Below are 14569 nucleotides of genomic sequence, written 5' to 3' on the forward strand. Positions count from 1 at the left end.
CAACTCGAAATTCAATAAATCTAGGAGCTTTTTTCACAGCAACATAAATTTAATTTTGTATGGCCCGCCAATGATGGTATAAATATCCAAATGGCCCTTGGCAGAAAAAAGGTTCCCCACCCCTGCTTTACGCGGTCGCAGTGGCAGCAGTCGTGGTCGGAGTAGTCGATGCGTACGGCACGAGACGGCTGGCGTGCCGAGTGGCGCGTGCAGTACGTCACGGCACGCAAGGCTGTTCAACTTCCGACCGCATAATATCCGCACATGGGTGAATTCATAGGGGCAACACTGGCATGGCGAATTTTGTTTATAAATAGGCAAGCCTCATCATGGGACCTCTTTTGCCAGTACCAACATATACTAATAGGGTTTTCCCCTTTTTTCTGGCAACAAAACTGACACCTTTTGCAGGGAATCATGTTTACATTAACCACAATACTTGCAGTCAAATGAAAACAAAAATAATACTCTGGTAATTTATGCATTGTCTTTGAAACTGATTGGTCCACACCAGAGAGAGCTTTCTTTGGAGCCTCGTCTCATATGGTGTTCGACCAGATGACGCCAAAAGGCATAAATTACCAGAGTATTGTTTTTTGTTTGCATTTGACTGCAAGTATTGTGGTTAATGTAAACATGATTCCTTGCAAAAGGTGTCAGTTTTGTTGCCAGAAAAAAGGGGAAAACTCTATTAGTAAATTGGCAAGCCGCTATATATGTGTGTAGTGTGTACACGCGAAAACGCACGCACACACTACACCGAACCCACGTACAGCGAGGAAAGCCTGCATTGGGAATTTTTGCCACGCCGATGGGATTTCGTGCGGCTGAACATGGCGCGCGCCATCCCTATTCGTCCGCCGTGCGTTTGAATCATTCCCACGCTGTGCGTTTTCTCCGCCCACCCCACCCCACCTACTCCGAGCGAGCGTTGGGAGATTGTTCGGTCGCTTTTAAAAGGAAACTGGAATCGTTTTTTTCGTGTCGTCGCGTTTTTCGGCTTCCTAAAATGTCATTCATTTCATCGGAGCGAAAAAAAAGTATTACCATTTTTCTGGAATTATACGGAGCAAGCTATGTATTGGACTCATCAGTGTTACGAGTTGTTAGTATCGATTGGCGATAAACGACCGGTACGAAGACACCGTCGCCGCGTAGACAAAGTGCGCTGTACGCGGTGTGTGTGCAACAAACCGTCAGAGTTTCACATTGTGGGTTTTTATTTATTTAGATACGTAGAGACCCAGAGATATATGTCGAGGCCCAGAGAGATACATAGAGACCCGTAGAGATACCTGGAGACTCGGGAGAAACGTAGAGACCCATAGAGATTCTTAGATGTTCATAGAGATACATAGAGGCTCAGTGATATGTCGACCCATACAGGAACGTAGAGACTCACAGAGATACACAGAGACTCGTAGAGATACGTAGGTAGACATTACAGGCAAGCTACAGGAGTGCGAGTGTGGCCATGCAACCCAAACTACGGGCCACACGGCAAGCCACAGGAGTTTGCGCTGATTCAACGGAGGAGGAACAGCAAAACGACACGAACTCTCTCTGCTGGCAGGCGTCAACGGTGGCATTTGTCTTCTCCGAACACAATGTGCAGTACGCAAGCAGAAGATACACGGAGATGCACCGATACGCATAGATACGTAGAGACCCAGAGACCAACACAAGACGAAGCCAGAGCAAGATTTTGGCCATGCAACCCAAACGATTGGCCACGTAGTAAACCCACAGAGACTCGTAGAGACCCGTAGATATACTTTAAAGGCGAGCCACGATAGTGAGACAGTGGACTGTGCAGGTCAACCACCGTAGCCCCCCCCCCCCCACGCTCCTTCAACAGTCGGGAGGGGGAATGGCGAAGCTCCACCACCAACTCTCTCTCTGCTGAAGTGCTCCCGTCGTGACCAGCCGTAGCCCCGTGGACATTTAGCTCCCTGAATGTACAGGGCGCTTAAAAAAAATGTTGACATTTATTTGGCACGCTCGTTTTTAATGGGGGAAAAGAATGGATAATAATACACCGTAACGTGCTAACAAATGTCATGTTCGTAGCTTCAGAAAGTCAAATAGTCTCTTAACACAACAGTTTTATTGCCAGAAAGGGTAAAAATCTATTCTGAGTCTCCACTTGTTCGCCATCATTGTCAACGCCCACGCCTGGAATCTTCTCCAGGTTGGTCTCCAGAGCCAGGAGGAGGCACACTGCTTGTGGTCTTGTTGCAAATTCTCAGAAGTGTTAAACATTGTTTTGAAGCCCCCTCCCTGTATAACGCAGTCCCACGTCCTGCTGCCTCCCGCAGGAGGGAAACCTGAGCAAGCCACGCCGCCCAGCGCGTGACGCATTTGTGTTTCGTCAGTTCGTTGTGACTTGGTGTGGTAGAGGTCAGCGCACCGCTTGCTACATAGGCAAGAGAAGTGGAGTAGCCTGTGTGTGTGTGTGCGCCAGAGGTCGCAAACGGGTTTTGATTCCTTACCCGTACCCGGCCGCACCAGGGTCGCAAACGGGTACCCGTATCCGGCCGTACCCGTACCCTACCCGTATCCAGCCGGGTAGGGTACGGGTATCGGGTACCTGATTGCGACCTCTGGGATGAAGCCATGTTGCAGGCGCGGGTGGGTTGATTCTAGGAACTTGAATTGTGAGAAGAGACAAGACGTTGGGAAATGAGTGTCAAACAGTTACTCACCAGTGACTCACGGTCTACCCGTACCCAGCCGGGTATCGGGTAGGATACGGGTATCGGGTAGGGTACGGGTATCGGGTACCCGGTTGCGACCTCTGGTGTGCGCGCAAGGAGTGTGGGGGACCTCCGGCCACCTCCGGCTTTGCGAGGTGCTCACGTTTTGCCTCTCGCCGTGAACTTCGCAGCATTGCCAGCTCACGGTCCGGTCAGCGACACGTTTTGCCAATTGGGCAGCAGTTTGACAGCAGCGCAAGAACCAAAGGAGTCGTCCGCTGATCTATCAAATAAAAGCCAACATGTGAAACTCGGTTTATTATTTTTTAATAATTTTAAAAGAATGATTGCGTACGTCACAGGTTCCCGCGCGTTGCACGTAGGTGCTGTGCACGTGCCGGGGGGGGGGGGGGGGCGGTAACGCGGCGGTGAGCGCTGATTATCTGAACGGGGTCCCCTCGATCTCGAGTGAGTGCCTGGGGTGCGATTGTTTAAAACATCGTCACCCCCCCCACCCCACCTCGTCGTGCCGTGCCGGCCTTCATAGGTGCTGCTCGCTAACAGCACTTGCCCCTGACGGTCTGTTGAGGCTATACGGCGAGGGGGGGATCTTTGTCTTTGTGTACATATGAATTCAGGAACGTTAATCAAGACGTCAGCTGTGCGATGAAAACCCCAGCTTGTAATCTTAATATATATGCAGCTATTTATGTCGCAATTATATCTCGAATGCCGTTGCATAAATCGTGATCTCGCTTCTGTATGTTTGTGCAAGCCGAGTTGTATTACTGCCTTTAAAACAACAACAGAAGAACGATGACTCGGCTCACGTATTTAACGTCCGACCTTTATTGCGTATACCTCATTCATGTAATCGCTATATTCAGGGCCGCTTAAAATTGTAAATACATGTACCACTTAAATTTCAGTATTGAAACAAATGTAATTAATCTGCGCCGTACAAATAAAGATCTTTAAGTCGTCTTTGTCCGCGGGTCGCCTTCCATTTCTTGAACAATGAATGCATTCCTGCGGAGGGAGCTGGTAGGAACGTTGGGTTGCTCGGTCAATGGCCAGGGTCAACGGCGGACGTGGTGTATTCCGCAAATATGCCCGACTGTGAGGGCGGGCACAAGCCGGCGTGAGTAGGTTAAACGTTGAGTTTTATAAGGGCACCACGGGGTGACCAGCCCCTCCCCCCCCAGCCCCTCCCTGCACGACGGACGGACACAATAATCCCCTGTGGGCTGGTGTAACCAGGAGGTTCCTACCAGTATTATTGGCTCCTGGATTCGAGAGAGAAGATTCCTTCCCCCCACCACCACCCCCTCCTGTGCGGCAGATGCACGTCGTGAAAATCGGCGATGGCCGCCCGCTGCGTTCATCCAGCAGTGAAACCGAGATATCGATGTCATGTTCGTGGCGCGACTCGGGGGACTGCCTTTAGGCGCGTACGGCAGTCACGGCTTGAATTCGATGCGCGGTTTTGCTTCACCGAGATTTTGAACAAAAGTGCAGAGGCGCAGTGTCGTGTTTGTTGAGGAAAGGTTTCAATCTGCGTGCTTTTTAAATCCTTTATATTAAGTTCGTTTGCTTGCTTGCTTGCTTACGACCGTGCAAATCTTTCGGTCGTTTTTTAACCCACTTCCCGTGATCCAATCGAGCTGACATTTTGCACACAGACTCGTTGTGCGTTACAATGTATTTTCGTGAAAATTTTTGTTCCAAAATTTTACACTTTTTAGGAAAAAAATTATTATATTTAATTACCAATTGCTTTAATGTGGTGGCAGACATTTATCTGACCCATAGGTGGCAGCCATCTCAAGCCAGAGGACGAGAGGACTCTAGCCGCCACGCATATAAAGGATTTATAGTGAAAAACTTTGTTTTTACGGGTTAATTTTTTTCTTAAACCTGCTTATCGGACGGATCGGACGCACGGACGCGGGCGAAGGAAGCCGAGAGAGCGCAGATATCCAGGCTCGAGTTGCAATAAAAAACAGAAGAACACGTGGCTCGCGATTGCCAAATTAGACGAATCATTGAATGTTAAAGGAAATAAGTGGCACGTTGTTGAGTTGTTAACTACCTCGTCTGGTATACAAGAGGGTCGTGGGTTCGATCCCGTCCCTGACGTCTGCCGTATATATTTGGAGTTTGCGTGTCTCTCTCCCGCTCCCTGTGTTCGCGTGGATTTTTCTCCAGGACCTCTGGATTTTTTTCCATCCACATTTAGAATCAACGACACGCGCTCAGAGTATTTGGGTGCTATAAATTCCCACGTGATAATACAGCCACTTCGTTGAGCTATCATTAGTGGCCAGGTCGCCTCTGAGCATTACCTGGTAAAATATAAAATTTTCATTTAAGTGGGGGCTTGGGAAAGCCACATCCCGAGAGGGATGGCTGGCCAATAATGGACGACGCTGAGACTGCTGACTGAATGACAAATGATCGAACGTGACCACCGCAGGGACTGGGCACATTCGAGTTCGGCTCGCGTCAGAGTGTGGGGATGGATTGTGGCATCGCAGGGACCGTGAGAATGGTGGCGACGGCGTGGCGGAGACCTTGATCGGACGTTGGGGAGGGGGTCACAGGGTGAGGAGTCCTTCAGCAGTGGATAGACCATGGGCTCATCGTGAAGGTGGTGATGGTGGAACGTTGGGGCTGGGTTAATTCAATGGAAATTGCTTTTTTACAGGTAGGAACAAGAGTTCCACACTGCCCACCAGGGATTATTTGTTTGTCTGTTTGTCGTGCATAGCCACGTCCTCGATTTGTATTTCATACAGAGCGCTTCGGGCGGGCTCAGCACCACGTGACGCGCCGCCCCACGCGGCTTGCGCCGCGTGACACGGATCGCACGAATGCGCCGTCCAACCAAGTTCCTACCTGCCCACTCCGAAGGAACGTGTTTCACCAAAACCAAATTCTCGACACAAATCAGAGGCCCGCCCCCACGCAATACCCAACTTCCTGAACACGGGAGCGGTTGGTGGTAGGCGTGGGCAGCCGAGGGATGCAGTGTCGGGGTAGGCGGCGTGCTTCCTGCGCGAGTCCACGTCGTCACTTGAGTCCACCGAAGAGCACGAGCTGGAGCAGCGGCACCACCTTGACGGTGGACAGATCGGCGAGCACGGCCTGCGGACGCCACGGGAGAGACCCCCGGCCACGTAAACAACTCCAGCCGTGGTCACGTTGCGAAACCCGCAACGGCGTGGCCGACCGTCAACACGGGCGCGGGGCGGCACCGAACGACTCGAAAGAATTTTTAACAAGGTCGAGGTTGTGACTCGATTCGGGGGCGAGTTGTCTCGACTGCGTGCAGTCCTCAATTGTGTCGGCGGTCAAGCATGTTACTGTCTCGCTGCTTTTGTTTCGTTGAGCCCATTACCCTGAATGCAATTTTTCTCCTAATTCCTGAACAGATGGTCCGCAGACGAATTCACAGCGTGTATCATGAGCGTAGGAATATTTTTCGGAATTAAATCGTAACGTGTCCACTTTGCGACAAGATCCAAGAGTTCATGGTTGAGTCTTTCCTTCAAGGCTCCAGTCTACGACACACCCACTGCGGTCGATCGCCCGCCCCACAAACCACAAAGATTCCCCCCCCACCACGTGTAGCTGTTTACAGGCTGTTGGGACGAGTGCTGTCAGAGAAGCACCTATGAAGGCTGGAATGGCGCACGAGAGGGTGGGTGTGGCCAGAAGCCATGCCTGCCCACCTTTGTCTCCCCTATTGTTGATGTTTACACACATCACACCAGGAACTTCTGTAAGGCTGAATCGACCTCGGGGACGGGTTCAAATATCCGCCACTGTTACTGGTAGTGAACGGGAAGTGAACTTGGGTTGGCAGGGTTCATGGCGCGGGGGGCTGACCAGCAGCCAAGCACGCACCTCGGCGGACGCGAGAGAAGCAGCCTCCATGAGATTCTCCGCTCTGAGCACAAAGATGGCGACCGCCAGCACTGGGGGAGACACGCACAGTGGGAGCGGCGTGCGTCACAGCGCCGCAACGTCCGCACAACGTCACAGAGACAGCTCATCGGATTCCTCCTTAAAAAAAAATATTCTGAACGTCTTGATTTGAAGCTTTCGTGACTTGCAGGAATCCATACTCTTTGGTTCTTTCGGTAAAGTCACGTGGGTAGAAATATCAAATAAATCACAACGTTTGGGGCGCAACACAAGCGTCCATCGTCATCAGGTGGGAGAGCATGGCCTGCTGCAGACCGAGTCCCTTTTGGACCACCGCAGTTGATTCTCCTTTGTGGCGCATCACCACCACCACCACCACTGCTGTGGGCCCCACACAGCACAGCAGCTCTACCCCCGAGCGGAGCCGGCGCGTACGCACACACGCAGGTCATGGACACGCAGGTGACGGACACGCCGCACGCTACACCACCACCACACGGAGGGGGGTGGGGGTCCCACCTGCCAGCAGCTCGAGCGAGTTGAAGCCGAGCAAGCGGTCCCAGAGCAGCAGCAGCTGGTCCGTGGCCAGGTAGCCGGAGAAGGCCCTCACGAGCCACTTGAAGGCGATGCGCAGCCTGCGCACAAACAACAGCGCGGGGCGCGGGTCGGCGGAAACGTCCAAATGGCGTCTCACGGGGCGTCCCGTTTGGATCCCGCGCACGGGAGCGGTCAGGGGAGCAGCTCACGGAAGCGGGTATCACAGAGCTACCTCGGAGATCGCTTGCAGCGACCCCGTTTGCACGGTTGAGGGCGGTGCCGTTCCCACTCACCCCGGCCGCGGGCGGTCAAGCTGACGTTTTGAATTTAGGGTTTGGGATTCAGCCAAATGAAAACCAAAATGTACGGTTTGAGGACGCGGTTTAACAAAACGGGCGGCCGTCCGGATTTCGACTCTGCGGCGTCGGCGCAGCGCTCCCGGCATTTTGAGTCACCCGACCGCCTCGAGGAGGATTCTTTGAGGCAGGCGGTGAGGGATGGGAGATGGACGTGGCGCGCGGTGGAAGACCCTCGACGGAGCGAGTCGTTCAAAAGGCGGAGAGAGACCGGCAGGGGCGGGAGTCTGGACCGTTATCAGGGTGAGTTGGCAATGCGGGTGGCCAGGGGGAAGGGAGTTCCAGACCAGGGTCAGAGGGCACGGTTCACAGCCATGTGACTCGGCAGGCCGACGCATTGCGAGTTGCGAACTCGGCCGGAATGAGTTCGCCGAGATCCGGCGTAAGGCCACGTGGGTTTGGGCCGCCCCAGTTTGGACCTGTCGTGTTGTTGTATTAGTTGTTGTAACGTTCTGACCACGTGCCCTTACTTGGACATATGTGCAAAAAGAGCTTCATCGCTCATCGGATGCCTCCTGCAGTAGAAATACAATATTCTGATTCTCATTCAAGTGCAGCGAGTTCATTGTCTCAGCCCAGGCACCAGTGAAAAACAAAAACATCATCATTAAATGTGGTTTATTACATAGTTTGGCGTATTTCAACGCTGATGATTCAAAATATTGATTTCATGGCCAGGTGACAAACACTTGTTTTGTTTCTCGAGGCGTATGAAGAACGCGGTCCCTTGTGTGCACGAAGCGGCCCACTCATGACATCGTCTTTCATGGATGTTCACGTACCACGAGGAATCAGAGAATTGAAAAACGAATATCTTTAGATCTGCTGCTCGTTGCTGTGTTTAGTTTGTTGTCCTTCCCCCGCACCTCCGATTCACGCGGTTGGCTACGTATGGTGCAAAAGAAGTTCAACACACATACACACTATACACTACACTATACACACTATGCTATACACTACAATACTATAAAATATACTATAAAATACACTACTATACACTACACTATACACTACACTACTATACACTCCACTACTATACACTGCACTATACACACTACGTTATACACTACACTACTATGCAAAAATTGAAACTAATTTCCCTTTAAAACTGCTTTTAGTGTTTCCTTTGTTGTCCTTCCCCCGCACCTCCGATTAGCGCAGTTGCCTACGTACGGTGCGAAAGAAGTTCGCTTCTGGTAACGGTGGTTGTGGTGAGGCTGATTCTGGTAACGGTGGTTGTGGTGAGGCTGATTCTGGTAACGGTGATCGTGCGGCGACTTACGGTTGCGCGCCGATGTCCCGGAGATGGTGGAAGAGACGCGGCTGGAGCCTCTGCAGAGTCGTCTCAAAGAGCAGGCACAGCGCCACGATGCCCTGCACACAGAGCGCCGGTGAGCGAGGGGTCACGGCAACGACCTCAGCCTCACTTCTCCTGATGGCAAGGAAGCGTGGTTGCTGCATCACGCCAGGAGAGTATTCTCGGCTGTGATCTTAAAAGTCTCATTGGATTGTCAGAAGACGATCAGAATCAGAATATTGTTTTCATGTTGGAGACATACAACGAGCTGTGAAGCTCTTTCTTACAGATGTCCAGTCGGGGCACGGGGTATAAAGAGCGTCACAACGACAAACACAGAAACACAATAGCAGTGCAAAGTACAAGAAAGGCAACACAAATCGCCCAAACAACTACAAACAAAACTAAACCATCCCCCATTCCATCAGTTTTGTTTAAAGGAAATGCTGCTCCGGGGCACCTGGCAATGCCCACGAGCATTATGTTGACGAATTCATTACCTCCGAGGACAAGCAGATTCCTCGAAAGCACCACAGAATCCGTGCACGTGCAGAATCTTCCGCCCTTGTTCGCGACATTGCGCAACGCGGAAAGGGCGGTCGAGCGAGCGAGCGGTCCTGGTGCGAGCGACAACGAGCGGTGAGCAACTAGCGACGACGCTCACCGACGGGTGGGAGGAGACCGAGTGAAGCCGGAAGAAGTGGCGCACGTACATCTGGCGGAAGGCGTAGTAGAGGGTGTGCGGCTCGTGGTAGAGGAAGCACAGCGGAGCCACTGCCGAGGGGGAAAACACAAACCTCGCTCGCGCGCGTACGCACGCGGTAGCCTCGGCATCGCGCAACGCAGGTACCGGCCGGCAATGTTTACGGGGTGGCGGCGGTCATCGCTTACCGTACATCGTGAAGCCGTGGAAGGGAATGACACCTGCAAGGCGGCAGACACGCGTTAATGTCACTCCAGAGACCCCGAGTTCACTTGACTGAACTTGAATTGTGGCTGACTCCCCCCTCCCATCCCCTCTTCCTTCCCCGAAGAAAAGGGACTTGACGACACAACGCTATGGGCCAACACATCCGCGTTGGTGTCTGTCAATGCCGCCTATCCCCACTATGCACCGCTCACCTGGCCGCACATCATCTGAACGGAGAACACTCACTCGTGCTAAATCATACATCTCCGAATACACGTCGCGATGTTGGCTCACCGCTGGGCGGGTAGACGGTCGCAAACTCTTCCACGCCCATTTTCCCTGAAGCGCACGGCACACACAGACAATCGACATGAATACTCGGCAGGACATATTGATACATCCATTGGGACCCAACACGTTGGGTGAGTGGTGCTGTGGACGGCACCGTCGCTAGAGGCCGACCGAAATTCGGTTTCGGCGTCGAAAGTTGAAAAATGGCCTCTTCCGGCATAGTTTCGGTTTCGGCCAAAAGTAAATTTTTTACTTTCGGTTTCGTTTAGTTTTCGGCCGAAACCAGACAATCAGTTTCGGTCGGCCTCTACCATACGCATCTTTCGTCTCTCTAGGGCTATGGATCTCAGGCTTCGTCAACTGGGGGGAGACCCCCGGAGAGGCTGACACACCGATGTTCAGCGAGTATGTAGCGCAGCGGCGCATGAACAGCTGTGCTGGGGGGCGCAATAATGTAAAGCAAGTGGTGACGCCACATCTGTGATGTCGCCCGCATGCGGCAGCGTCACACAGTGTGCCTGCTACATGACCCAGCCAACGCAGCCTTGCCTGCCGATGGGACTTTGTCCACATCTTTCAAGGATTTGTGAGCTCCTCACACAATCCAGGCCAGGTTAAACCCAGGATGGATCATAGGCAGGCCAGCCTCAATGTTTTTAACCAGCAAAGATGTTCCATTAGGGGGGTCCACGTTTCGCAAGCGTAGAGAAGGGAGGGAATGACCGTGGCCGAGAAGACCTGAAGCTTCGTGCAGAGTGATAGACCAGGTAGCTTCCACACAGCGTTACGCAACCGATGAAAAGATAATGCCGCTCGATAGGATCGGAGTGAGACCTCTGCTGTTAAACCGGAGCCGGTCATGAGCACAATGCCAAGGTATGAGAAACTCTCCACTCTCTCCATATAACTGCCCTATCACCAATTGGGAGTTGTGGGGGTGGAGTGTCCGATGGTACAAAATACCCAGGCAGGTGCTTAGTTTTGGTGGGGCTGATGGTAAGACCCCCACCTCTTGGTGGCAAGCTCCAGGTTCAGCAGCAGTGCCTCCAACTCCTCTTCTGAGTGAGTAGCAATTACCAGGTCGTCGGCATACATAACGTGGTTGAGCAATAGGGAGCCATCCCTTGACCGCACCCAGGCATCGATCAGCCTCCCATTGTATCTGTACCAAATGGAAATGTATCTCTCATACAACAACAACAACCGCCATTTGCCACTAAGTGGCGGTGGCGTCACCACGACGCTTGTGCCAGGCCATGTGCACCTTGAGGCCACGTGAAGTGTGGAACGCCCGCTGGCAGGAGGTCACGAGGCAGACCCAAGTGCCACCGGTCGACTGACTGAGATGACCGAGACGACTGGCTGATGCACCACCTGTGCCCCCTACTGTGCCAACTTGCTGTGCCTTAGCCACCCGGCGCTCCGCTCGTTGTTGTGTGCACAGATGCACACGCACACAGACGCGCACGCACACACACGCACCTGGGGAATACGTCTTGGGCGGAGTGGCGCTGTTGTGTTCAAAGTGGCTCAGCACTTTTGTGTCTCGAGAGAAACACAACAGCACCTAAGACGGGGCACGCGCAGGTTTCAGCAACGCGCTCACAAATCGCCCGATTCCAACCTGGTGGCTCTTTACCGAAAGCCGTGCCAGAGCTGCCTGCAGTGAAATCAAGGTAACGCCGTCGTTAAAAAATGCAAGGCTCTCGTTAACACACACGCCATAGCTTACCATGAAAGATGGCATGGTATTAATTGACATTGCTTGTAACTGCACGGTAATGTTGCATTTTACCCCTTGAAAATACATTTTACTCACGGTGGTAAAATCGGAGGGTATATTACTCAAAGACCAAACACGTTATCTGGAGCGTTGATTACATCCTTAATATTCCAGTTTCTGATCTAGCTTCTCATCTCCAAGAGAGGTTTAGCATTCACTTTGCAGAAGTGAGATGAGAATAAAAGTTGAATCTAATTCTGCTGGACGGCTGCTTATGCCACCCCTCACACTTCAATGAACATTTTAATCACACGTATGTATTATGTATGTTGAACTTCTTTCGCACCGTACGTAGCCAGGAGGACTACAAACTAAACACAACGAGCAGTTCTGAAGAAATTAGTTTTTAATTTAGACCTCAAAGTGCACAGCTCCAGTGGCTTCCTAACGTCGGAAGGAAGAGCGTTCCAGACGGCCGCAGAAGCGCATCTGAAAGCGCCGCGCGATGATGCGGTGACCACCGTCCCAGTCCGACGGTTAGCCTAAAGCCGCTGTTCCGAGGATGACCGGAGTTCGCGTGATGACGATTGAAGCTTCTTGACGAGAACAGCTAAGGTAACGCAGTTCATTTGCGGCAAGCGCTTTGTGCGTGTAACGAGCGCGACCTTCTGACGTATACACACCACACACACACAGACCACACACACCACACACACGCGCAGAGGTAAGTAAACGCGCGTTACCTGGTAAAGGAAGTCTTCAAACACGAAGTAGTAGTCATCATTGCTGGCCGTCAGCTTCACATCCTGAAACAAGCAGATCGACAACAATGCCACCGACGCACAAAATGTCAAAATGCTGGCCCACAAAAGGGAGCGTGGCGGTGCTCATCTCCATTGCTGATGGCAATTCCACATTCCAATGACGGGTGCCAGTCTATCCACAGGATAATCCACTTGTTGGCTTCCCAACAAATTGCTACTCAATTTATCGAGCACACCCCTCTCCGACCCCCCCCCCCCCCGAAGGGATGGGGGGTGCTAAGTGGACGGCCAGCAGCAACCACAATGCAGCAGCAGCAGCTCAGGTGATGGTCCATGTGGTCTGCTTCTCCCGACAAACACACTGGTGATAATTGGTTCTTTACCCTTTTATCTGGAAACAAAACTGACACCTTTTTTACAAGGAGTCATGTTTGCATAGACCACAATACCTGCAGTCGTAATGCAAAAAAAAACATACCTCTGATAATGTATGCACTGTCCTTGAAGTTGATTGGTCCACACCCGAGACAGCTTTTTGGCGTCATCTGGCCCAACACCATGTGAGACTAGGCTCTAAGGAAAGCTGTGTGTGGACCAATCAACTTCAAGAACAGTGCATACATTATCAGAGTTATGTTTTTTGTTTGCAATACGACTGCAGGCATTGTGGTCTATGTAAACATGACTCCTTGTAAAAAAGGTGTCAGTTTTGTTGCCAGATAAAAGGGTAAAAAACCAATTATCATATTTTTTCTTCTGGCAAATGAGGTTCCAAGCACACTGGTCTCGGTTGCGTCGCAGCCGCCCTCCTCCTCACCCCGACTGAGCAGAGCGAAAGTGCTCAAAGGCAGCCGTGATGAAGAGACTGGCATTTGAGGTTGGTTCGTCGTGGACTTTTCAAACCCGGCTGATGATGATGAGAGAGAAACACGCAGACTCCAAATACACAGCAGGCGTTAGAGCCGGGATCGAACCGACGACCTCCTGTACACCAGGCGAGGTAGTTACCATCTGCTAGCCACCGTGATGATGATGAGAGAGAGAGAAACACGCAGACTACAAATACACAGTAGGCGTTAGAGCTGGGATCGAACCCACGACCTCCTGTACACCAGGTGAGGTAGTTAACATCTGGCCACCATGACTCCACCGTGACGCACTTGGGCCCACCTTGTAGATGAGGTTGTCCACAAGCAGATCCTGCTGGACCACTGCCGACTTGAGCTGCTCATACATCTGTATTTCCTGCGGGGACCAAGACAAAAAAGCGGGCTCAAGCTGGCAAAGCCAACACGTTCAGCAGGCCTGGGCATACGCAAAGACTTTTCATTCATACAGGGTGGACATGTTCCTGGAATGGAACACTAAACGAGTGAGGCAAAAATCCGACATTCCTATGACCGGGGCATGTATATTCATAATACAGCCACTGCTGCATTCCCACAGCATGCTTCTAATTGTATTGAAAGTAGAGGGATGATAAGTTGAGTTGACCTTTGACTGGAATTCGAACTTGACCTTTGAGCCACCTGGTCACCTCATCACAAACCGGGCGATTGTCAATGTCAGCTTTTGTGCAATACGGTCTGCCCTCGTTATTCAGGAACTCGCTATCCACGATTTTGGCTCTCCGTGAATCGCATCTGGGACTTTACACGTCTGCACTGAGAAAGAGAGAAATAAAGTAACAGGAGAGAAAGTGACGAGAGATAATGTGATGAGAGAGAAAGTCGTGAGAGAAAAAGTCGTGAGAGATAAAGTGATGAGAGATAAAGTCGTGCGAGAGAAAGTCGTGAGAAATAAAGTGAGATGGAAATAACTTCTATAAGTTTCAGAAACATCTGCAGCCGTTTTGCACGTACAATATCCGCAGGCCAATATCATTATCCGCTAAATCTGCTGTTCACGGGCATCTCCGGAACGTATCCTTCGCAAATAACGAGGGAATATCGCTGTGCATATGCACTTTTTCTTTGAAGGCACTGTTGTTATTGACAAAAGTGTCGAGTTTGTGCGCAATAATTTGGTGACCCCGCTCAGACCACAGTTGAGAGTCCGGATTAAC

At 51.5% G+C, this 14569-nt stretch overlaps 1 protein-coding gene across 1 annotated transcript in view; it reads right to left on the reverse strand.

Annotated features, from left to right (window-relative positions):
* Nucleotides 1-3529: 3529 nt before the first annotated feature.
* Nucleotides 3530-14569, reverse strand: part of TBC1D19 (TBC1 domain family member 19) — a 36097-nt gene continuing 25057 nt past the window's right edge. The window contains 12 exon segments of the mRNA XM_061575769.1: nt 3530-5725; nt 5728-5782; nt 5784-5843; nt 6606-6676; nt 7146-7261; nt 8802-8893; nt 9481-9590; nt 9708-9740; nt 10021-10065; nt 11500-11584; nt 12484-12546; nt 13675-13749. Of these exon segments, the coding sequence (XP_061431753.1) occupies nt 5646-5725; nt 5728-5782; nt 5784-5843; nt 6606-6676; nt 7146-7261; nt 8802-8893; nt 9481-9590; nt 9708-9740; nt 10021-10065; nt 11500-11584; nt 12484-12546; nt 13675-13749 (885 nt within the window). The 3' untranslated portion in view covers nt 3530-5645.

This window comes from Lethenteron reissneri, chromosome 59 (genome assembly GCF_015708825.2).
Source record: "Lethenteron reissneri isolate LAM-NWPU_2019-01 chromosome 59, ASM1570882v1, whole genome shotgun sequence".
Lineage (NCBI taxonomy): Eukaryota > Metazoa > Chordata > Hyperoartia > Petromyzontiformes > Petromyzontidae > Lethenteron > Lethenteron reissneri.